Source organism: Haliotis rubra, unplaced genomic scaffold (assembly GCF_003918875.1).
Source record: "Haliotis rubra isolate DU_JTF1 unplaced genomic scaffold, ASM391887v1 Scf497, whole genome shotgun sequence".
Taxonomy (NCBI): Eukaryota; Metazoa; Mollusca; class Gastropoda; order Lepetellida; family Haliotidae; genus Haliotis; species Haliotis rubra.
The window spans coordinates 233868-261149 of NW_025767187.1; the positions used below are offsets into that span (position 1 = coordinate 233868).

At 41.6% G+C, this 27282-nt stretch overlaps 1 protein-coding gene across 1 annotated transcript; it reads right to left on the minus strand.

The window, feature by feature from the left end:
* Positions 1 to 9155: 9155 nt before the first annotated feature.
* LOC124291572 lies at positions 9156 to 25574 on the minus strand. Its single transcript, XM_046728593.1, is given in 6 exon segments — positions 9156 to 12721; positions 12723 to 13301; positions 13303 to 13863; positions 13865 to 14181; positions 15692 to 15794; positions 25455 to 25574. Coding segments are annotated over 5 exon segments (3972 nt in total). The 5' UTR covers positions 15786 to 15794; positions 25455 to 25574; the 3' UTR covers positions 9156 to 10300.
* Between the last annotated feature and the right edge of the window lie 1708 nt (positions 25575 to 27282).

The window sequence follows — 27282 nt, forward strand, 5'->3', positions numbered from 1 at the left end:
TTTCTTGGCTATGAACAACAACGGATAGAATTTGGAATCATGACTGATTTGGCAAAATATGAATGTTACAAAAGTCAAACATCATATCAGTACCGGTATATCTGACAAAAATTGTTTTATAGAAAATCAGTGATTAGTCTCAAAATGTCTGCAATATATGTAAGTGGAGGGAAGGTGCAAATTTTGAATGTATTTTTTTCCATATCAGATACACACATGGCCAGTCAATAAAAATGTTCTCGTGCCATAGCAAAAACTAGCAAATAAATCCTGTGCCCTGTATTAAATATGTTGCATCCTATTGTCTGAATACTCACAAGCACCACTGATTGCTTAACCACAAAATATTACACAGCAAAAATACATTGTTTTAAAGCTGAAAGCACTGATCATTGTTACATGACCAAATTTTCTTTCTTTTAAAAATGTGTCAAACCTTTACTCATTTACAAAATGTTAATATCACCAGCATGATACATAAAAGTCAAAATCTGACATTATCAAACTTTATATCCAGTCTAAGGACTTTAATTTTTAATTGGTTGGTTTAAACTTTTTAAACAATGCAAAGAATAAGGTCAAAAAAATAATTAAGAAGTATTGAACTTCCAGATCCCACCCCGACACCTAATCTTTTCTCAACCTATCTCAAAAAGCAACAAAATATATATATATAAACATTTTAGTCTGAATATGACAAATGTAAAATGTGAATCAATAACATATGTATGCATATTAATCTCAAATATGTAACACTACAATAACATTCACCAATGGCATTCAAACATTCACATTTAAACCCATGTATGAAAAATATAGCTGATCGTGATCACAGTATATACATTGATTAAAATTGAAGGCAACAATGATAAATATATAAAACACAAGATCAGATAATATTTTAAACACCCCAATTACTTCAACTCCCAAACCATGCACATCCACTTCGATAAATATCTGACCCATTCCAAACAAAAAGCATATTATTAAAAAGTATACTTAACTATTCTAGTGACCACTTATAAAGAACTGAATTTATGAAGGGATACGGTTATTTTTAACGATTTCTTTCTTTTGTCAAAAGAGAATGAGTGATTGAGTTTAGTTTACGCCGCACTCAGCTGTATTCCAGCTATATGGTGGTGGTCTGTAAATATTCAAGTCCAGACAATACAGTGAACAACAGCATGAGCATCGATCTATGCAACTGGGATTCGATGATATGTGTCAACCAAGTCAGCGAGCCAATCCCATTAGTCGCCTCAAACGACAAGCATGGGTTACTGAAGATCAATTCTAACCTGGATCTTCACAGGTTGTAAAAGAAGAAGTTATATAGGGCAACAAGAGGCTCCATAGCTCACCAAAATAAACATTGTGTTTCCAAAATGTCAAACATAAGGTCAACAAAGGGTTAATATTTCAACAGAAGTATGGTAACAAACAACAATGTATAAATGGCAGGTATCCTGACCATGATGGCGGGCCATCTTGAAAATGTTATTTTGTCCATCTCAGCGAAGTTCTTGTTTCAGTATGACACTTGATCAACCATCCTCGATAATCTCCAGGGTATACGTTACGATCACTCTCCACTATACCCTAGATGCATCCACGGCTTGGGCCCGATGATTTTATTACCTGCTTTTGCTGGCTTTTTATCCAATCAGGTGTCTACGGTGGGATGTTGAGCGAACCAATCACAACTCACTTTCGCTTCTTAACTTATCCAACTGTTTAAACTTGGCAACACAATTGATGCAGAGGTACTCTGAAAGAGGTAGGAGTAGTTCTTTCATTTATTTTTTTAAAGTTTCAGATCTGTCAATTTGTCTGCATGATTTCCCCAAAAATCTGAGTGGCACTGCGAACAAACCTTCGCGACTGCGACCGCTATCTTTGTCGACACTGGCAAGCTCGAATGTAACGGCAACTTAGCTGATTGGCTACTGTGAAACTGTGGAGCCAGCAAAGGGAGGTAATATAATTATCGGGATGCATCCAGGGTATAGTGGAGAGTGATCTTAACGTATACCCTGGAGATTATCAAGGATGGTTGATCAAATGTCATACTGAAACAAGAACAATTTGCTGAGACGGACAAAATAACATTTTCAAGATGGCCGCCATCATAGCCTAAGTCTTCTAAGTTAAGGCGTTGTAAATTGAAACGCATCACAGTGAAAAATCATTAACTGTAGATTTGATATCGCAATATAATGAAATCAAACAAACCAAAAATGCAAGTAAGGCTCACTGATACCCTCGACCGTGACTCCAAACTTTTAAGTTATTGGTTGAACAAATCTTTCGTGTTCAAATTTGTAAATTGCTGTAATTCTTGAAAACAATAAAACATAATCAAAATAGGCAATGCATCACTCCTTCAGACAAAGAAGGTGGTCCCCAAATTTGAAAACAATCCAATCAACAGGTTTCAAATTATTGACTGAATGGAAATGTCTCCAGAAGGATGGATGGACAGATGAAAAGGCTTTTTAGGTTGGTGGTATAATCCTGAGGCTGAAAGAGCAGCCATGTTCCGTGCCCTATTGCCAATTGCTATGCCAGTCCAGCAATTGTAATAATAATAAAACTGAGACACTATCTCTACATCACCAGAACAAGCAGTAGCTGCTACACCCATACATATTAAATATTGAAAATATACTGGAATGATTTGCTATGTCCAGGACAACCAACTGGCTTGAGCTAACTCCTCTTTTTGAGTACATTCAGCAGTGTTTCTGAACTAAAAGAACACAAAACACTTTAAACTTATCTTGTGGGGTTATGGATATTATATTCTGTCAAGAAATTCAAGGTCCTTTCATGGATCACCCTCAAAAGTTCAAGGCCAGAAAATTCAGTTTTCCCAATGTGGATTAGCTAAAATCATGTCACAGTTGACCAAACAAACACTTTCCCGTATGAATATGGAAATATATATTCTGTGCCCTTTGTGGAATTTATCTGAGATTCCAATTTAAGTACTGAGTCTGGCAATCTGATTTCAAGCCTACTTTATCCCAGGTACAACAGCTCGCTTGCCAAAATGGCTAATTTGTAAGGGAGGTAGCTCTGGTGTACAATTATACCTTGACAGAATTCAACACTACAGCACTAACAAGAATTGATAATTATACGTGTTATTCACTGTTTTATATGTATTGATATATCAGTGATGTCCCAATTACCAAACAGGGTATCGACGTCAACTTTCAATATTTCAACCTATCATCAATCACAATGCATCAATAGATGACTGATCATTGTTTATCCCATTTCAAACATGTTCAAACGACTATTTTCTACCAGAGTGAAGATTTGTACAGTATGTTGTTCTCAGACAGTGTGGACCACACAGGATTAAAACATGAACAAAACCATGCTATCATCAGACAAATTTGTCAGTATGATACCATTAACTATAGTCTGTTTGCAGTGAAAACGTACCGATGAATTTCATTTTAAACAATAAAGCAAATCGAATAAAGTGAAATTAAGATTGCAAACCCTCATAATTTTACCTTGCCAACTGAAAATTTATATCTCAGAATTTTATTCAACTTAAGATAAAAGTTGTTTAACAAACCATCATGGTTTCAAACCGCTATTATTGGTTTGTATTACAGGGGGGTCTGCATATTAAATGAAACATCGAGAACAAGTAGGGCTGGTCTAAGTTAACGCTCATCAGGTACCGTACGTGTATTTGTTTCACTGTTCCAACTACTGCGCTTATCCCCTCGTAATACAACCAAATAATAGTGATTCGAATCTATGTTCGTTTGTTAAACAACTTTTATCCTAAGTTGAATAAAATTCTGAGATTTAAATGTGTAATTGGCAAGGTAAAATTATGAGGATTCGCAATCGTAATTTCACGTTATTTGATTAACTTTTTTTGTTAAAAGTGAAATTCATCAGTACGTTTTCACTGCAAACAGACTATAACACACATCATCAACCACATTTTGCCTGAATCAACAAAAATAGTAATTCCTGTCACAGACAGCAGGCACCTCTAGAGTCTGTCTCCAGATGGGAAAGATGAATTGTAAAATAACTCAAAATCGGGAACAGTTTCTCAAATGTCAAAAGCAATTCCGGTGACCAGAGCTGTGAAATGCTGTCATTCCCTGTACTATTGTATATGACAGGCATGTTTGTGCTATTACTCCTACTATTGTACGCCCTCCTTTAAAGATGCTAACTTGTACACCATCACATTTGCTTTGAAGACGTCACACGCAGTGTTTGCACAGGTCCCATACTGAGGAGATGATGCCTCATTTGGCAAAAGAATTGACAGGTGAGCAAAAGGAATTAACATTTCAGTTTTATCAGAATGTTTAAAGGATTGTGAGATAGCTTACTTAGTAGGAAATCATAGATCTGCAGTTTAGCGAATTTGAAAGTAAGATTTTGAAAATAGACCTCATAGTGGAAGACCAAAAGGACAGAGAGGGGCTATTGATACCATTGAAATTATTTTGTTGCCTTTTGTAGACAAAGAATTTGGAAATGAGCTCTAGATCTTTTGGGATGATAATTCTCCGATGCAGAGGTCTTGTGAGACCCCCGCCTGGAAAACTACGAACAGAACACCCAGTATACTGTGAACAGTGAGATGAGTGGAAATCAAACGTCAGAGAAACTGTGAAAACATTGCAGCAGATTTGGGCTTGTATTCGAAGCTTGTATTCGAAGCTTGTACAGAGAATTGGAAGCGTTATTATTCAGAAGGGATATATTACCAAGTACAAGCATTATTTGGTAAGTTACATCATTTGCTTGTTTGCTATCACATTTACTACGGGAATGCTATTGATCTTACGCCCATGACATCAGCCATGTTTGTTGCAATACTTTTGGCACATTGCTGTAACAACATGATAGTTTCTTCTTCCAGAGATGGGTATGAAGAAACATCAGATATTGTTGGTTGCATGATATTCATTGCCATGAACCGTACTGGCATTTAATAAGACTATTCCAGATTTTGAGCTACATCTCAATTCAGAGTTCCCATTTGGAGACAAACAGACTGTACAATGCATATGTATGTGATTGGTCAAAACATTGTAGTACATATTTGACTCAGTGGACGGTAAGAGCCATGAACAAAATAAGTGGCCAATCAATTTTTAGAAAAAAACTTGCATAGTTTACTTGAATGTAACAAAACATGCAAGCATGCACTCTTGCTCATATGCAAACATGCACACACACAAAACTAAACACGAGCAGTTAAAGAGACCAAATAGTCACATTAACCATTCAACTATTGCAACTGACACAAAAAATATATATGATTGTTCCACAGTTTTGGAATGGATGTTTTAGAGATATGAAGAATTTTTTTTATTTAATGTGGAATAAAATCAAATGTTATGATTTGTGGAAGATACGTACTGTGATTTCAATTAAGAGCTAGCTTACCAGTAGATTTTGCCACACTAAATAAAATGTCCAACCAAATATATATTATATTATAGTTACTGCAAATTTGCATTTAACCATGTTGACCTTAAATGGCATTTGTACATAAATTATTTACAAATCCCTGCCAACAATTACTGAGAAGGAATTAATTGTTTTATTCATATTATTTTTCGCAGTGATGTGGTTATCAAAGCCTGTTGTTTAAATTGAAGGCAATTTCAAACCTGACTGAAAAGTTATGGCAGAATTTTCAATAGATCTCTCCAACAAGCATGAAGTCTGTCAACACAATTCAGTAAATAAAAAATCTGAAAGACAGCAAGGTTCTGAAAGGGAACTAATACTCTGATAATCATAACTGTCTAGATGATCACATACAGATAGCTCTCAACCCTCCTGGGGACGAGAGAAACAGACTGACATGTTGGGGGTTCGACTATTCCCCATAATCACAGCAGTCCAGAAAGACTAGATTCTTAACTCTTTTTGGTTTCATGGTTCTTCACCTTCTTCAGACCCTTTATCATTGTCAATATTTGACAGGCGAAAACACTACATTCAAAAGTTACATATCAATAGATTTGATGTCATCAGGTGTCATCAGCTAACAAACGAGTGAGTGAGTGAAAGAGTGAGTTTAGCTTTACGCAGCTTTACGCAGCTTTTAGCAATCTTCCAGCAATATCACGGCAGAGGACACAAGAAATGGGATTCACACATTGCAAGCATGTGACTGACTGACTGAGTTTGGTTTTACGCTGCTTTTAGCACTATTCCAGCAACATCACAGAGGGGACACCAGAAATGGGCTTCACACATTGTACCCATGTGGGGATTCGAACCCGGGTCTATGGCGTGACGAGCGAACGCTTTAACCACTACGCTACCCCACCGCCCCAACATTGAAAAAAAGAACAGATAGATGTTTATATAGCACAGGTGTCTTGTAAAGCTGATGATGTAATCTGACTGCGCATAGCCAGAGGACTCTGGAGTGAGCAAGTGAGTGAGTTTAGTTTTACACCACATTCAGCAATAGTCCAGCTATATGGCGACGGTCTGTAAATAAATGAGTCTGGACGACACAATCCACTGATCAACAACATGAGCATCGATCTACGCAATTGGGATACAATGACACGTGTCAATAAAGTCAGCAAGTCTGACCACCCTATTCCACTAGATGCCTGACGACTCTGTGCTTGGCTTCATTCATTGGTTGAAAACAGCATCTACACTACGTGCAGCTGGGGGTGAAACGGCTAGCTCTTAACACGGTATGGTACATATTGCGGTACAAGGCCTTCAGTTCGGTTCGGTATGTCAGATATGATCATAATGCAGAAAATTGACATCAAGAGCCAAACCTTATATTGTTTAATAACATGGATAAAAAAATAACCATAATCTTTGTTCTTTTGAATGAACAAAACTGCCATCTTATGACTAGATAGAAATGATGGTAGAAAAACCGAAAATACCGAAGTGTTGGATTGCATTCCGGTATGCTGAAGCAAAGGCAAAATACCGCAGTTCTACTAATACCGCAGTATACCACTTCACCCCTACATGCAGCCGTAAACATCAGCTGTCAGAGCTCCAGATAAGATTTAGCTCATGTGGGTACTGTACCCACTGTAATTTTTGAAGTGGGTATTATGAATGTTGAGTGGGTATTTCATTTTCCGTTACCCACTGCTTTCAAATATGGGCGTATTTCAGTCATTTTACTCACCTAAGTATTATATGTGACTGAATAAGTTTACTAAGCAGGTATGTTCTGCTTTATGTCATACCTAATCAAAACCAACTTAAATATAATGGAAATGATTTCATAAAAAATCACTCATCCTATACTGACAGTACAACACTTGCCCTATACTAGCAGTGCAGCTTCATAGCAATCGATGTCTTTTTCATTACGAAAGCGATTTTTATAAATATATTCCGTACGCATTTGTTTTAAACTTTTTGCGTATCTAACATTTTAAATGCGTAATTGGTACACAACAATTATTTTTCAATGCGTAATTGGAAATTAATATGCGTATTTTACCCGGATACGCAGCTTATCTGGGCCTCTGAGCTGTCATTACAGCAATTCAACAATAATTCAAATGCTAAACAAACAACAGATTAGAAAACAGCTACAGATATGCTCAACCTACCCTGCATAATTTGCTACTTTGGCATTCTAATATTCATATCACAACTCTTTGGAAAAACATAACCCTGTTTAAAATTACAGTAAAACATATTAAATCGGCTCTAAATACACACACAAGTCAGAATAATAAAACAGATGGAAATACAGCTGCAATGAACCAAGCGTGGATGACATCAGCTGCGGTTACTGTATCCCACCATACCTTCAGTGTTCAGTATCAGTTGTAATGTGTCACTACTGGGGGTACACAACACTCTGCCAATGTGGTCATGTTCTGGAGAGGGCTGCCATCTTGTTTTCACAAAACGTGTACCAGTTTTTGTTTTCGATCTGGAACTCTTCACTTTAAAAAGTACAGTAAACTATGTTTATAACAAACACACAGGGACCACTAGCTTTAGTTCGTAAAAACGGAGTTGGTTCTACACACGAGTCAGACTCTTGAATTTCAATCAAATTTACAGCAAGTGTCCACGACCGAAACACAATACATTATCAGGGATTGGGATAGAGAACTTTGACAATGGGCCATTTTCAGGATTATTAGCCATTTTCTGAATTTAGAATGGGCCACTGCCTTTGTATCAATAGTAAACATCAAAATTTTAATGGGCCATTTTTTATTCTCATGTACAAAATGGCCCATGGGCCATGGCCCCTGCCTTTCCCAGTCCCTGCATTGTATGCCAGTTTGTTAAGAAGGGGGTTTGTTACACATATTATAAGCATAGTTTACTGCTCCAAGAGACTGGAAAGAATTTTTATGCTTTTTGATCTGTAGCAGATTCAACATCTGTAACAATTCACAGCCCCCTGAAGTGACACAGAAAAACTGTTGAACAGAGTCAACATGAAAAGATGATCTGATGAGTTGATGCAGTAACCGCAGCTAAGACCCAAAACACCAATGAGAACTGGAGGATGACCAATGCCAGCAGGGCATGAAGACATACCACCAGCCAGGTCACATAATCACATGGTCCTCATCTCAGTAGTGTAATGGTACAGCAATACTCTATTGTATCATGATACGAGGCTCACGATACATCGATTTACAACTCCTGTATCACAATACGTACGATTAGGGGTGAAACGGTACACTTTTACCATGGTACAGTACGCATTGCGGTACAATACCTTCAGTTTGGTATATGAGATGCAGAAATCTGAAAAGAGCCAAACCTAGATAGATTTTGACAAAATGAATCGATTTCTAGACATTTTAGAAAAGGTTCAAATGGGTTAATAAAAATCAGTACGAAAACCAAAATATTCTGAATTTTTGCATTGCATGACGGTATGCCGAACTGAGTGAGTAGTGAGTTGAGTTTTACGCCGCACTCACCAATATTCCAGCTATATGGCGGTGTTCTTTAAATAATGGAGTCTGGACCACACAATCAACAGCAGTGATCAACAGCATGAGCATCGACCTGTGATGACATGTGTCAACCAAGCCAGCAAGCCTGACCACCTGATCCCGTTAGTCGCATCTTACAACAAGCATGGGTTACTGAAGGTTCATTCTAGGCTGGACCTTCTTGGGTCTTTGCCGAACCGAAGGCAAAATACTGCGGTATACCGTTTCACCCCTAATTATGAGTAATACTGATGTAAAAACATGTGAATAACACACTATTCAACAACCATTTTCTGCAGATTGTCTAGAATTTCCCGTTTGACTATAAATAGCAGAATCTGTACAGTGCCCAAGTTCAAAATGTTTCACCAATACTCTATCCCATGTTTACTATCTGAAATTTGAGAACAAATGATTCAGCAGCAAAAGGTGACAGAATATGTACCAAAGTAGAAGTACTGTCTTGATAAAAATCGTATCGCTGAATCACTGTATCATCACAACTCTATGGTCAGCTCACAAAAATTATGCACGCATTTCACATCAATAACAGTTCATAAAAGGTAATGAAATAACAGTCCAACAAGGATATACAACAGTTCTCACTCAATACCATGTATACATACAGAGTTCTTACATATCTATCACAGAACTAGTCAGCATTATGTACACAAATTGACTATATTTTTACGGGTTTTACTGCCCCGATTAAGTACAGCTTGGCATCGAAAATATCTCAAGGGCAGCAATCACACAAATGGTAACTGAAACAATTCTAACATTGGGTCAAAGAGCTAACATACTTCATAATCCAATCAAAGTACTTGGAGTTCATTTACTATAAGCATAAGTGGCTCTCTGACCTAGGCTGCATGAAGACTGCTTGATCAGGACGAATTATTGACTCTATCATTGATCATAAATCATGATATATAACATACAAATTTATCACATCAAATTTTGAGCAATTTGTGTTTCATAAAGCAAACAACATAAATCAACTTTTGAGTCAAGTGAAGAAGATTTATACCTAACCGAGGAAAACTGTGCATGATCAGTCTGCAATATACATGCTTATAGAAGTATATGAAAAAAGCTTAAATTGATCAAATAAAATTACTATACTCAAATATATCGAAACGGTCAAATGTCCCAAATATTCTGGATACCTGTTGTTAACCAATTATCCTTGAATTATCCATTCAATTTTCACAAATTAGAGATAAGTATTTTGATTGAGATAAAAACAACATAGATTCATTCATAACAGGCTAATCTGCAGGATCTCCTGCTCATAGACTGTCCCAATACATTCTACCCTGAATTTACATTTTGGCTGTCTTTGCCTGCCCATCAGAAACTTTCCTAACACTTCTGCCATCTTCCTCTAACTCAAGGTTTATGTACAAGATATCAGCATCATCGTTATCGTGGAAGTCGTTGAGGTGGTCCATGACCTTCATCAGCTTCGGGTGACACCAATGACATTCAGAACATTCAAATACAGGGCTGTGGGAGTGGGCCAGTTGGTGGAGGAGGAGAGCTTGGGCATCCAGGAAGTGGTGGAGACACGACGCTTCCCGACAAACGTACCAACGGGAAGGCAGTTTGTTTTTCCGTGCATTCAGGTCCCGCATGACGATGTCCTCATCCGGGTGACTGTCTTTGTAGTGGTCCTTCATGTCCTGTTTTGTTTCCGTGAAAAAGTTTGACTCGCACAGTAAGCAACAATATTTGGAAGGAGACCCAGTCGCTGAGGTAGATGGGAAAATAGCATTAATATCACAGTCGGTGAAAAGGTTCCTTTCACGGTGTTCATTGGTTTCTAACACAGTGTCACTTTTGTCACTGAAAAATAAGGCACTGTTGGCGAGATCGGGATCATGAAGATGATGTTCACTCGAAGGATCCATGTCCGACATGGGATAATCATCCAAACCTGAATGCTCTTTGCTGTAATGAAGGTCCACAGTCCAAACATCTGTGTGGGTGTAGGGACACATCCCATGTGAACAAATATGGAAGATACTTCTACTCTTCTGTTTCCTCTTTCTCAAATTGACAAACTTCATGGGCTCCCCTTCGTGAACTTTCATCAAGTGTTCCTTCATTGTGAGAACTCCAATACATGAAAAACCACAGTACTGACATTTGAGCATAGCCGGTATGAAGCTAACCGACCTGGGGCCAAACGAAGTCCCTCGACCTTTCCTGGATTTTGACATGAATCCTGGCCGTCTGATTCTGGGAGCAGACGGCACTTGCAGCTTGACAGGTGGACTGTATTCGTCCTCGGCACAACCATTGTTCACTGAGGTAGAAGCATGAACTTTCTCATTATGCTTACAAACTTTTTCAGTATTGACCCCCGAGTAAATACATTTTTCGAAAGGACACAGATAGAAGTAGCTTGGGATTTTCTGTGCCTTCTTCTGCATGTCATAGAAAGCTAACACTTGTCCTGCATGTGTAGACTGCAAATGTTCCTTGACGTTGACAATGCCTATACAACTAAAGTCACAATAACTACATTGAAGTACTGGAGGAAGTATTGACACCATCTTTGGCATACCCTGTTCATGTTTGATGTTTGTCAACAACTCAGGCTGAGCCTCCATGAGACTGGGAGGGCTAGAGTCATGGCCAGATACTGACTGTAAAGGACTAAAAGTTTCAACACAATCTGTTTCCACTGAAATTTCGGGTGACAAAATTGGTGGACCATTTAAATCTGTTTCATCCTCTGTCAAACGTTTTGATTTCAAAGTCTTCCTTGACTTGAGTTTGGACTTGCAAGAAGCAGACTTCTTTCCACTTTGGTAAGCGTAGCAGGCCTTGACATCTCTCCAGAAGTCAGTCTCGGGGAGCTGGTGCTCCTTCACTCCATGCTCAATCCACTCCTCCCTGTCCCTGTTCTCCCAATCACAAACCCTACAGCGGTAGATGAAACACTTCCTCTTCAACCTACGCAACACCAAATCTTTCACAATGACACTCCTGTTGGCATGCAGCATGGTAATGTGATAGGCGACATTCTCGAGGAAACAACCTGTAAAAGTGCAATAGATACATGAGTACTCTTCTGTTGTCCTTACCTGTTCCTTCATCTTCTCTGCCAGCTGCACTGTGTTGTCCAGACACTTCAGTAGGTACGGCTCCACAGTCACATTCAGATCCTTGTTGTGCCACGGTGTGCACCTCTCTACATGATTCAGGTATGCCGTGGGGTTCTTTGCTCGGAATGGGCAATCGTCTCGAGGACAGAAATACATGTATTTGTCTGGGCTCTCACAGTGAACATCAAAGCCAACCAGACTAAGTCCTCTATGCTTGTAGGACATGTGTCCTTTCAGCAGTCCTGGTTTCTTCACCTCATAGAAGCAATGGAAGCATTTGTAGGTTGGCGGTTCCCCCAACTTCTTGGAATTCTCTACTGATGTGTCTGCTGAGACACTATCATCAGCATGGTCGATCTCTATATCCTTACTGGTCACAGTGGATGAGGATGAATTGTTCTTGTTGCCATCTGCTTCGTCAGGCTTTTTTTCTGGAGGTCGAATTAAAGCAACATAGCGATGTGGTCGGCCTCGGTGGGTTTTCTGAGAATGCTCTTTGATTTCCCCTTGACTATGACTGGTGAAGTTGCAGTAGCCACAACTCCAGTACAGATTGGATGACACTGAGGATCCAGATCGCATCTTATTTGGTGGTGGTGGTGGAGGAGGTGGGCGATTCTCAAATGGTTTGGCAGGTGCAGGGGCTCTGAGGGGAGGAGTTACATTCCGAATCCCCATAATTCTTCTTGGACCCATGGGAGAGTACACTGCGTTTTGGGTCTGAAACCGGCTGTTTGACCCGCTCTGAACATTTTGTGAAGCAACCAATGAAACTGGCTGAACTTGTGATGGTTGCCCTTGGATTTGGGACTTGTCCAGTAGAACCTGGATGGCATTGCCACTGCTTTGGACATTTGTGATCATTTTTTGAAACATCATATGTAGACTGGCCTCCCATGACCTGCTTGTCTGAAGGGACTTCTTCACTTGCAATGTTTCCATCAACAGTCTCAACTTCCATGTCAAAGTACTCATAGTCTTTCTGAAGAGCATTGTACACATCCATCTTCTTGGGGTCAGATGGGTCAATGTTTGCATAGAGACCAGACAGATTCTTAGCATCAACTTTTGATATCTTGGATGGAGGTTCATCATCCGACCCACCTCCTGCCCGTTTCTTCTTGTCCTCTTCCGTATCCTGAGAATATATCTGAAGATAATCTGACAATAATGTACAATACTTGAGAGAGGCAGCTGCCTCAGAGAAATCCCGAATGAGTTTCTGCTGTGTGATGGATGACGTCTGCTCGGGAAAATGACTGATACCTGCAGAACTTGCAGTGGAATCTGTGCTCCATCACATGCTGCAGCAACTGAGCTTTGGTGGTTGTGTGGTAGGGGCAGAAGTTGCACCAGTAAAAGTGAAGGTCAAAATTGGCAACAAGTGATCCTCCTTGCGTCATAAACATGGCCCTACAGGACACAGCACAAACCATTTCATGAGTGTTCACTCGGAATATCTTCTCACTGGATTTATCATTCACTTTAGACTCCATCACCGCATGATTAAAATGGGATTTGTCCTTCTCCGGAATGCTACATTTGCGGGTAGGACTTCTTGGTCTCAAAATCCGTCCTGGGCCAAGGTTTTTTGAGGGAGGATTCTCAGCCTTTGATATTCGGGCTTGAGATGTCTGGGAAACCAAGAAAGTTGTTCCATTACTATCTAAAGCATTGTCCGGTTTCTTCATCATTTCATTAGGATTCCGAGATTTCCTAGGGTTGGGCTTGAAGCCACCAGCATCATTCTGAGCCAGCAGATACTCATTCTTTACGTAGTAGCTGTTCTATAACATTAGACACAGAGGCATCTGGTTTCTTTGTCTCCTTAGTTTTCTTACTCCCTGACCAGAGACTGGATGATATCTGGACAGAAGGCTTGTCCCCTGACTGGGCAGACGATGGTGGTGGAGTGTCATTCCTGTTGTTGTCTGAAGAGGCAGGGGAGTTAGCTGCCTGTTCATACCCAGCATCAACAGGTTCAGCTTTCACCTGGAAGTGGACTGGCGGCTCACTGTCGGAAGAGTCACTGCGTCGCCGCGGGGCTGGGGAGCTGTCACTCTGGGCTTCAGACTGTTTGCTGTTCTCAGCTGCAACACGCAAAAACGGGACACTGATCAGTCAGGAACTTACTTCAGCATCTCTAACTCAACAGTCTTCACTGTGGCCATACTGCTGAAAACTATAAACTTGAACATATTTAGGTGGCCCTACTCACTTGATTTAATGGACACAAAATGTCAAGGTCTGCAGGATCCCAACAAATCTGTAATGTTAGGTCTCCTCTGTCATTTAAACATCAAATAACATATGTGAATTTTATAAATCATAATCTGATTGTCAACTGACCAACTGAATTCATTATTAAATGAGTGTCTAAGGGGTGCAACTTAACTAACATAATTAATTTTTTGCAAATGTTATTACGTTACTTGGAAAAATCATAGAGCTACGTATTTCTGATATTTCTAGGGCTGGCTAAAAACATCAATAATCAGAAGTAACATCTGTGTGAAAAATCTTCATGATTATTGATATGAAAATTGTGTGATCGATAATATCATACATAAATTATTGTGATGAATAAAGTTTTAATATACTCAGACAATACAAAGTTAGGTCTTTATTTGTGGAGCTCCTTCCAAATTATGTTCAGGATGGTACTTTGTAATTCAAGCCTGAATGTTGCCACTCACCAGTGATGCAAAGGATGTTGATTTGTTTCAGATTTGGGGGACTGTGACTGTTTTTTGCTCAAATTTACTTCCAAAATATTTATCAATAATCAATCGCTATTCAGTAAAGAATTATCGATCTTTATGATCTGCAGCCATAGCCAGCCCAAGATATTACTCAATAGGCCAGACCAATTTTATTTCTTGTTTACGGATTTTTGTCCACAGAAAACATAAAGGCAGGAGTGAAAAAAAAAAAAAAATAAATAAAAATAAAAATCACAAGTCAAAGATACTTTTCTTTTGAATACTAAAGTATTTTATTTTTGGCAATTTATGAAGTGCATATGGGGCAAAAAACAATCAAAATAAATTTGTTTGTAAGTTTACATTTTTTCCCAAATAAAAACTTGAGGATTTTATTTTTTGAGAGGGAAAAATATTTTCAATTGTTTTTCCTATTCTTGAAAAAATATGACAGGCGCATCCATAAAACAAGAAATAAAATTGGTCTGGCCTTATGACAATATACCATTTCAATAAAGTTAGTGGTAAACAAAATGGCACTTGGCAGCTAATGAAAACACATCATGTGATATATATTTTCGCTCACATGCCAACTCCTAACTGGCAAGAAGAGGAGTAGTGAGTGGAAGAGCCTGGTTGGACAGTGTATCAGTCATATCATGGCAGTTTGAACAGCATTTCAGTTATATTGTGGTGTGTAACCTTCGTATCATGCAGGATGACAACCATCTCAGTGAAATTCACAAGGCAAGGCACTGACTAAACATGGTCACATTTTCGGGGCAAGTCTTGGATTCAAATCCATGGTCATGTAATTCTGCTACATGAGTGAATTTTGGTACCTAAGATGACAGGACCATCAGAAAGTTCACAAGGAGCTGTATTCAGTGTTATTTACCTGTTGTGTTGCCAGCCTGATCCTCGGGGTTACAGAACACCTGGTAGCCCTCTATGACCCCCAGAGGGTTGGTCCCTCCATCCCCACTGCTCATGTCTCGCACCTGCAACAAACACAATCAAAACTACAGTGTTGTCGGGTCACTGTTAATGAACAGTTTACACATAAGGCCGCTATAAACACACAAATGCATCAAAATAGAAAAAGTTAAAAATTAAACATATATCCACGACTGTCATGATCAACATTGTGACAGGGACTGACAGCATGAGCCACGACTGTCATTATCAACATTGTTACAGGGGCTGACAGCATGACCCACGACTGTCATGATCAACACTGTGACAGGGGCTGACAGCATGAGCCACAACTGTCATGATCAACATTGTGACAGGGACTGACAGCATGAGCCACGACTGTCATGATCAACATTGTGACAGGGGCTAACAGCATGACCCACGATTGTCATGATCAACATTGTGACGGGCTGACAGCATGACCCACAACTGTCATGATCAACATTGTGATAGGGGCTGACAGCATGAGCCACGACTGTCATGATCAACATTGTGATAGGGGCTGACAGCATGAGCCACGACAGTCATGATCAACATTGTGACAGGGGCTGACAGCATGACCCACCACTGTCATGATCAACATTGTGACAGGAGCTGACAGCATGAGCCACGACTGTCATGATCAACATTGTGATAGGGGCTGACAGCATGAGCCACGACTGTCATGATCAACATTGTGATAGGGGCTGACAGCATGAGCCACTACCACTGTCATGATCAACATTGTGATAGGGGCTGACAGCATGAGCCACGACAGTCATGATCAACATTGTGATAGGGGCTGACAGCATGACCCACGACTGTCATGATCAACATTGTGACAGGGGCTGACAGCATGATCCACAACTGTCATGATCAACATTGTGATAGGGGCTGACAGCATGAGCCACAACTGTCATGATCAACACTGTGTGGTAGGCTGACAGCATGAGCCACGACTGTCATGATCAACATTGTGACAGGGCCTGACAGAATGAGCCACAACTGTCATGATCAACATTGTGATAGGGGCTGACATCATGAACCACGACTGTCATGATCAACATTGTGATAGGGGCTGACAGCATGAGCCACCGACAGTCATGATCAACATTGTGATAGGGCTGACAGCATGACCCACGACTGTCATGATCAACATTGTGACAGGGGCTGACAGCATGATCCACAACTGTCATGATCAACATTGTGATAGGGGCTGACAGCATGAGCCACAACTGTCATGATCAACACTGTGTGGTAGGCTGACAGCATGAGCCACGACTGTCATGATCAACATTGTGACAGGGCCTGACAGAATGAGCCACAACTGTCATGATCAACATTGTGATAGGGGCTGACAGCATGAGCCACGACTGTCATGATCAACATTGTGATAGGGGCTGACAGCATGAGCCCACGACTGTCATGAGCAACATTGTGACAGGGCTAACAGCATGATCCACAACTGTCATGATCAACATTGTGACAGGGGTGACAGCATCATCCACAACTGTCATGATCAACATTGTGATAGGGCTGACAGCATGAGCCACGACTGTCATGATCAACACTGTGTGGTAGGCTGACAGCATGAGCCACACGACTGTCATGATCAACACTGTGACAGGGGCTGACAGCATGAGCCACCGACTGTCATGATCAACACTCGCGACGGGCTGACAGCATGAGCCACGACTGTCATGATCAACATTGTGACAGGGGCTGACAGTATGAGCCACAACTGTCATTATCAACATTGTGACAGGGGCTAACAGCATGACCCACAACTGTCATGATCAACATTGTGACAGGGGCTAACAGCATGACCCACAACTGTCATGATCAACATTGTGACAGGGACGGACAGAATGAGTCACGACTGTCATGAGCAACATTGTGACAGGGCTAACAGCATGATCCACAACTGTCATGATCAACATTGTGACAGGGGGTGACAGCATGATCCACAACTGTCATGATCAACATTGTGATAGGGGCTGACAGCATGAGCCACGACTGTCATGATCAACACTGTGTGGTAGGCTGACAGCATGAGCCACGACTGTCATGATCAACACTGTGACAGGGGCTGACAGCATGAGCCACGACTGTCATGATCAACACTGCGACGGGCTGACAGCATGAGCCACGACTGTCATGATCAACATTGTGACAGGGGCTGACAGTATGAGCCACAACTGTCATTATCAACATTGTGACAGGGGCTAACAGCATGACCCACAACTGTCATGATCAACATTGTGACAGGGGCTAACAGCATGACCCACAACTGTCATGATCAACATTGTGACAGGGACGGACAGAATGAGTCACGACTGTCATGATAACATTGTGATAGGGGCTGACAGCATGAGCCACAACTGTCATGATCAACATTGTGTGGTAGGCTGACATGACCCACAACTGTCATGATCAACATTGTGATAGGGGCTGACAGCATGAACCACGACTGTCATGATCAACACTATGTGGTAGGCTGACAGCATGAGCCACGACTGTCATTATCAACATTGTGACAGGGGCTGACAGCATGACCCACAACTGTCATTTTTAACACTGTGACAGGGGCGGACAGCATGAGCCACAACTGTCATGATCAACATTGTGACAGGGACTGACAGCATGAGCCACGACTGTCATGATCAACATTGTGACAGGGGCTGACAGCATGACCCACGACTGTCATGATCAACACTGTGACAGGGGCTGACAGCATGAGCCACGACAGTCATGATCAACATTGTGACAGGGGCTGACAGCATGACCCACGACTGTCATGATCAACATTGTGACAGGAGCTGACAGCATGAGCCACGACTGTCATGATCAACATTGTGATAGGGGCTGACAGCATGAGCCACGACTGTCATGATCAACATTGTGATAGGGGCTGACAGCATGAGCCACGACTGTCATGATCAACATTGTGATAGGGGCTGACAGCATGGTACCACGACAGTCATGATCAACATTGTGATAGGGGCTGACAGCATGACCCACGACTGTCATGATCAACATTGTGACAGGGGCTGACAGCATGATCCACAACTGTCATGATCAACATTGTGATAGGGGCTGACAGCATGAGCCACAACTGTCATGATCAACACTGTGTGGTAGGCTGACAGCATGAGCCACGACTGTCATGATCAACATTGTGACAGGGCCTGACAGAATGAGCCACAACTGTCATGATCAACATTGTGATAGGGGCTGACAGCATGAGCCACGACTGTCATGATCAACATTGTGATAGGGGCTGACAGCATGAGCCACGACAGTCATGATCAACATTGTGATAGGGGCTGACAGCATGACCCACGACTGTCATGATCAACATTGTGACAGGGGCTGACAGCATGATCCACAACTGTCATGATCAACATTGTGATAGGGGCTGACAGCATGAGCCACAACTGTCATGATCAACACTGTGTGGTAGGCTGACAGCATGAGCCACGACTGTCATGATCAACATTGTGACAGGGCCTGACAGAATGAGCCACAACTGTCATGATCAACATTGTGATAGGGGCTGACAGCATGAGCCACGACTGTCATGATCAACATTGTGATAGGGGCTGACAGCATGAGCCACGACTGTCATGAGCAACATTGTGACAGGGCTAACAGCATGATCCACAACTGTCATGATCAACATTGTGACAGGGGGTGACAGCATGATCCACAACTGTCATGATCAACATTGTGATAGGGGCTGACAGCATGAGCCACGACTGTCATGATCAACACTGTGTGGTAGGCTGACAGCATGAGCCACGACTGTCATGATCAACACTGTGACAGGGGCTGACAGCATGAGCCACGACTGTCATGATCAACACTGCGACGGGCTGACAGCATGAGCCACGACTGTCATGATCAACATTGTGACAGGGGCTGACAGTATGAGCCACAACTGTCATTATCAACATTGTGACAGGGGCTAACAGCATGACCCACAACTGTCATGATCAACATTGTGACAGGGGCTAACAGCATGACCCACAACTGTCATGATCAACATTGTGACAGGGACGGACAGAATGAGTCACGACTGTCATGAGCAACATTGTGACAGGGCTAACAGCATGATCCACAACTGTCATGATCAACATTGTGACAGGGGGTGACAGCATGATCCACAACTGTCATGATCAACATTGTGATAGGGGCTGACAGCATGAGCCACGACTGTCATGATCAACACTGTGTGGTAGGCTGACAGCATGAGCCCACGACTGTCATGATCAACACTGTGACAGGGCTGACAGCATGAGCCGACTGTCATGATCAACACTGCGACGGGCTGACAGCATGAGCCACGACTGTCATGATCAACATTGTGACAGGGGCTGACAGTATGAGCCACAACTGTCATTATCAACATTGTGACAGGGGCTAACAGCATGACCCACAACTGTCATGATCAACATTGTGACAGGGCTAACAGCATGACCCACAACTGTCATGATCAACATTGTGACAGGGACGGACAGAATGAGTCACGACTGTCATGATAACATTGTGATAGGGGCTGACAGCATGAGCCACAACTGTCATGATCAACATTGTGTGGTAGGCTGACATGACCCACAACTGTCATGATCAACATTGTGATAGGGGCTGACAGCATGAACCACGACTGTCATGATCAACACTATGTGGTAGGCTGACAGCATGAGCCCACGACTGTCATTATCAACATTGTGACAGGGGCTGACAGCATGACCCACAACTGTCATTTTAACACTGTGACAGGGGCGGACAGCATGAGCCACAACTGTCATGATCAACATTGTGACAGGGACTGACAGCATGAGCCACGACTGTCATGATCAACATTGTGACAGGGGCTGACAGCATGACCCACGACTGTCATGATCAACACTGTGACAGGGGCTGACAGCATGAGCCACAACTGTCATGATCAACATTGTGACAGGGGTGACAGCATGAGCCACGACTGTCATGATCAACATTGTGACAGGGGCTGACAGCATGACCCACGACTGTCATGATCAACATTGTGACAGGGGCTGACAGAATGAGCCACAACTGTCATGATCAACATTGTGACGGGGGCTGACAGCATGAGCCACGACTGTCATGATCAACATTGTGACAGGGGCTGACAGCATGAGCCACAACTGTCATGATCAACATTGTGACAGGGGTGACAGCATGAGCCCACGACTGTCATGATCAACATTGTGATAGGGGCTGACAGCATGAGCCACACGACTGCCATGAGCAACATTGTGACAGGGGCTGACAGCATGAGCCACGACTGTCATGATCAACACTGTGACAGGGCCTGACAGAATGAGCCACAACTGTCATGATCAACATTGTGATAGGGGCTGACAGCATGAGCCACGACTGTCATGATCAACATTGTGATAGGGGCTGACAGCATGAGCCACGACAGTCATGATCAACATTGTGATAGGGGCTGACAGCATGACCCACGACTGTCATGATCAACATTGTGACAGGGGCTGACAGCATGATCCACAACTGTCATGATCAACATTGTGATAGGGGCTGACAGCATGAGCCACAACTGTCATGATCAACACTGTGTGGTAGGCTGACAGCATGAGCCACGACTGTCATGATCAACATTGTGACAGGGCCTGACAGAATGAGCCACAACTGTCATGATCAACATTGTGATAGGGGCTGACAGCATGAGCCACGACTGTCATGATCAACATTGTGATAGGGGCTGACAGCATGAGCCACGACTGTCATGAGCAACATTGTGACAGGGCTAACAGCATGATCCACAACTGTCATGATCAACATTGTGACAGGGGGTGACAGCATGATCCACAACTGTCATGATCAACATTGTGATAGGGGCTGACAGCATGAGCCACGACTGTCATGATCAACACTGTGTGGTAGGCTGACAGCATGAGCCACGACTGTCATGATCAACACTGTGACAGGGGCTGACAGCATGAGCCATGACTGTCATGATCAACACCGCGACGGGCTGACAGCATGAGCCAACGACTGTCATGATCAACATTGTGACAGGGGCTGACAGTATGAGCCACAACTGTCATTATCAACATTGTGACAGGGGCTAACAGCATGACCCACAACTGTCATGATCAACATTGTGACAGGGGCTAACAGCATGACCCACAACTGTCATGATCAACATTGTGACAGGGACGGACAGAATGAGTCACGACTGTCATGATAACATTGTGATAGGGGCTGACAGCATGAGCCACAACTGTCATGATCAACATTGTGTGGTAGGCTGACATGACCCACAACTGTCATGATCAACATTGTGATAGGGGCTGACAGCATGAACCACGACTGTCATGATCAACACTATGTGGTAGGCTGACAGCATGAGCCACCGACTGTCATTATCAACATTGTGACAGGGGCTGACAGCATGACCCACAACTGTCATTTTAACACTGTGACAGGGCGACAGCATGAGCCACAACTGTCATGATCAACATTGTGACAGGGACTGACAGCATGAGCCACCGACTGTCATGATCAACATTGTGACAGGGGCTGACAGCATGACCCACGACTGTCATGATCAACACTGTGACAGGGGCTGACAGCATGAGCCACAACTGTCATGATCAACATTGTGACAGGGGGTGACAGCATGAGCCACGACTGTCATGATCAACATTGTGACAGGGGCTGACAGCATGACCCACGACTGTCATGATCAACATTGTGACAGGGGCTGACAGAATGAGCCACAACTGTCATGATCAACATTGTGACGGGGGCTGACAGCATGAGCCACGACTGTCATGATCAACATTGTGACAGGGGCTGACAGCATGAGCCACAACTGTCATGATCAACATTGTGACAGGGGGTGACAGCATGAGCCACGACTGTCATGATCAACATTGTGATAGGGGCTGACAGCATGAGCCACGACTGCCATGAGCAACATTGTGACAGGGGCTGACAGCATGAGCCACGACTGTCATGATCAACACTGTGACAGGGCCTGACAGAATGAGCCACAACTGTCATGATCAACATTGTGACAGGGGCTGACAGCATGATCCACAACTGTCATGATCAACATTGTGATAGGGGCTGACAGCATGAGCCACGACTGCCATGAGCAACATTGTGACAGGGGCTAACAGCATGACCCACGACTGTCATGATCAACACTGTGACAGGGGCCGACAGAATGAGCCACAACTGTCATGATCAACATTGTGACGGGGTGACAGCATGAGCCACGACTGTCATGATCAACATTGTGATAGGGGCTGACAGCATGACCCACGACTGTCATGATCAACACTGTGTGGTAGGCTGACAGCATGAGCCACAACTGTCATGATCAACATTGTGACAGGGGCTGACAGCATGAGCCACGACTGTCATGATCAACATTGTGACAGGGGCTGACAGCATGACCCACAACTGTCATGATCAACATTGTGACAGGGGCTGACAGCATGAGCCACAACTGTCATGATCAACATTGTGACAGGGGGCGACAGCATAAGCCAGGGCTGTCATGATCAACACTGTGATTGTTATTTTAAAAAGTAAATTTGTTACCTCAATTCCAATTAAACGAAATGCTGTTTTCACAATGAAAAACAGGTGCACTTTTTAGCATGTCCACATGACTGAGGCTTTTTAATAAATACAATTTAATGAATCATTGACAGAAGCAAACATCATGCCTGATGTACACAGAATAGATCAAACATAGCTGAAAATCATGCCTCCATCACCATTTTATTGCCAGTGTGTCACATACATAGGAAGTGGTCAGTAATTAGCTGTCAGAGAATTTACTACACATTCTTCACTGAGGTGAGTGAGGTGAGGTGAAATTGGGTTTAACGTCGTACTTGAGAATATTTCGCTCATATGATGACGTGCATGCGTGTGTATGTGTGGTTGCTTGTACTAGCACTCTCCACTGACCTTAGACATCTAAGCAGTGGGGAATATATATTCTTTGTATTCTACCTAATGCAACATCATGAGCTAATATAGTGCTGTAACTGTAGTCTGTAGTGTAAGAATGACAACACTTGATTAAAATGGCCCACACAAATATGAAACAATCTGTATTATCTTTTCTCACCTTAAAAGGACCAACACAAAACAATCTTACCAACATGAAACTGAAGTCAGGTTGTACAATCCTTAATCATGTTTTTAGTACATGAATTAATCAACATAACCAAATGACACTTTTCTCAGGGTATTTCTATTTAGATGAAAGAATTTACTGTTAACTGTTAACATGTCTTTTGATTCATTCTTCTAGTCTGACAAATGATACAGTGAAACAATCAAGCCAGTATGTTTGTCACACTGTCCTATCATCATATCATTGTGGCTGTCACCTTCATACTGCAATGTGATGATTACACTAATTTACAGTCAAGTATTTTGTCTGACTGTATTTGGATGAGTAAAAGATTTCCTCAGACCAACATCATCAAATCTCAGCCATGATAACAGCAGGTTTTATATATACCAATGGTTCTTAGGTTTTAACGCCAATTTAAATATTATTTCAGTTATATCATGTTTGACAAAATCATTTCGAAGCAATTTCTGGGTTGCAGGTATATCAAATGAAGATGCATTCAACATGTTGTGAGGCCATGCAATCCTTTGTTGTTTTTACTCCAATCAACCTTCCATACCTGTCAACAATAAATGCTTTCTTGTCCATATTTGATGAGGTTTTTATATCAGTTCCTTACTCATAAACATGTGGGGTTTTAAATGTCGACTTGACTCAAAAGTTCATGTTGCAAAACACTAACAGTAAAATTAATAAGGAACATTATATTACATCAATATAAACTGTATAAATTTGTGTTTAGTTTCTAATCAACATGATACTTGACACTGTCAAAGAAAACCAAACTGGGAAATTCTGTCTGTCCTAGGGTCATCTATGGTGGTTCAATCAAAAATAGCATGGCTATTTCCACACACCCCTCAGCATAAATGGGCAAAATGGTGTTTTGACTGTGTTGTCTGTAGATGCATCAAAATTTTCTTGACACTGGTGAAAAATCTTTTGTTCTGTTTTCAAATAATCAAACACCTGTACGGATTCCTGTCTTGTGTTAATATGACAATAATATTTCTTATAATAGGCTCCCACATGTTATTAATGAATTAACTTAATTTCTTGATTTCTCTATACTATAAAATAAAAAATGATTCTACACTGCCAATATGAATGGGGTGACCGGCATCACGAAAAACGTCTGCCCATACTATGGACAGAGTGAGAGGGGAATGGTCGTGAAACAATCGCCACACCGGTGACCTAAATATAAGTGGCCTTCCCAGTCTCGTGTCCCAATCCGCCTCTTTATAACGCTACAATGGGGACACGGTATCATTTCGTTTACATGTCACACGTGGGTTCCTTGAGCAAACGCGTGTAGACAAAACACCCGTTTGTCAGAATATACGTTAACGTTTTACCAACAATAAGATTACGGTTGCATCATGCTGTATAACGAGCTAAGCAGGTGCCCGTCGCGCCGACAACGAACCCGCGCGCCATAGCCCACGATAGCAGCACTATCATGGTTGCACTGCACGGGCTCAAAAACCCTAAATAACGTTTAGATTAATACATATTTGGTATATAAATATTACATAACAATCAGACTCACCTACTACCACTTCTCTTTTGCCAAGTAATCACAATAATGCTTGTCGAGGTCACTAAAAGTATGTACGGCACCCGGAAAGCTCTCCCCGCTTTCTTCCACCTCTGTGTATGTGCGTGACGCGCTACGAATGACGTCACCAGAAGGGAGCTAACCCCTGCAGATACAGTGCAGTTCGCTTGACCCAGAATTTTCTTTCTGCCCAAAGATCTGACATTAGGGAATCGATAGTTGTTTAGGTTGAGTTTGACGTTTGTTATTCGTAGTTTTGTAAATGATTTGCCAATAGTTTTATCTGGTCTCTATTTCGCATGAAACCAAGCATAAATTGTTTTCAGTAAATAATTTATGAAATCATGTATATTAAACATGAACATGTTAGAGTTTATACCAATTTGATTTTTTTTTTTTGGCTATTCCTTGTTTCATATGTTTATATGTTGAACGATCACACCTAAACCTCGGGATTAGCATAAAATCTGTTTCCCAGTCGATGAACCATATCATTAGCTCTCTCACCCAATCCTTACTATTATGCTATGGAGCTCTAAATGAAGCAAGTCTAGAAAACTCGCATCTCACTGGATCTCCTTTTCAAATCAAATATAGTTGTTTCTATCAAAATTACATATTTTCAGAGACTTACAGTTAATCCAGCTATGGACATTACGTTGTGTTCTCAACACATTAGGAGTTAATCACGCATTATATAAACCAGGTGCTAAATATAGAATAGTTCTAAAATTGTTTATCTATACCGAATCAGTCAGAAATATACCCAACACCCGATACTGGTACATTTATGCTATGGTTTATTCTTGTCAATGTCATAATCAAATTATACAGTATTGTCGATGTTATATCATGCGGTGATGCAGCCTGTATATGTGTGCGCGCGCCGATCTCACAAAGTGTAAAACAACTCCAATTCGTTATATCCCCATACTTGGCCACATCAAGTACAGATTATTGTAATGTAATGTGCTGTATGTAGCATATGGCATCTATCGATATTTTCACCTGCTCTTAAATACTTTAGAAATAAATGGTTTACAAATTACTACAGATTCGTACTAAATAATAATGACTTCATGCACTCCACGCCATTGTTGTGGTAATGCTTGGGAGAGAGTATTATTTTACGACGCACGAGGCAATATTCCAGCAATATCACGGCGGTGGACATGGATTTCATTCAATGTATCCAACGGATGAATCGAAACCGTGATTTGTAGGTGATGCTGTAAACACTTAACTATCCCACCCACCTTACAAATTAAATACTTCAGGTTCCATTGGCCAGGGCCTTAATGATATTCTCTTCTTCCTTTTTTTCATAAAAAATGTTTCCTGATTTCAAGCGGAGACTCAGTGTGTTGTTGGAATAGCGTTGCCAAAAAACAAAACAAAAAAACACCAACAACGAGTTTTTACCCCGTGAACAATGGACGACGTCATCATGCGATGATACGTTGATATGACGTCACGTCAGTCTGTGAAAATGTTGCAGTAAATAAATTGCCATTCCTTTGCGGCGAGATAGGAAACACAGAAAAGCCCACTTCACCAATGCCGTTTCACTATGGATAATAACATAGTTTATCGTATGACGGGTGTTGTATCGATGATATAAACTGATCAACTTGTACCACGATCCGTCGTCATGTGACCTAATCTTACATCACTTAAAGAGACAGACCTGTGTCGATTTTGTCAGTCTCAACTCTTGAGCATTTTCTATGTTTCTCATGTATATGTTACCATAATGTCAGTCAGACAATTAAGCTGTATATGTCGTGTAAGCGGCATATATTGTTTAAGGCTGTTACAT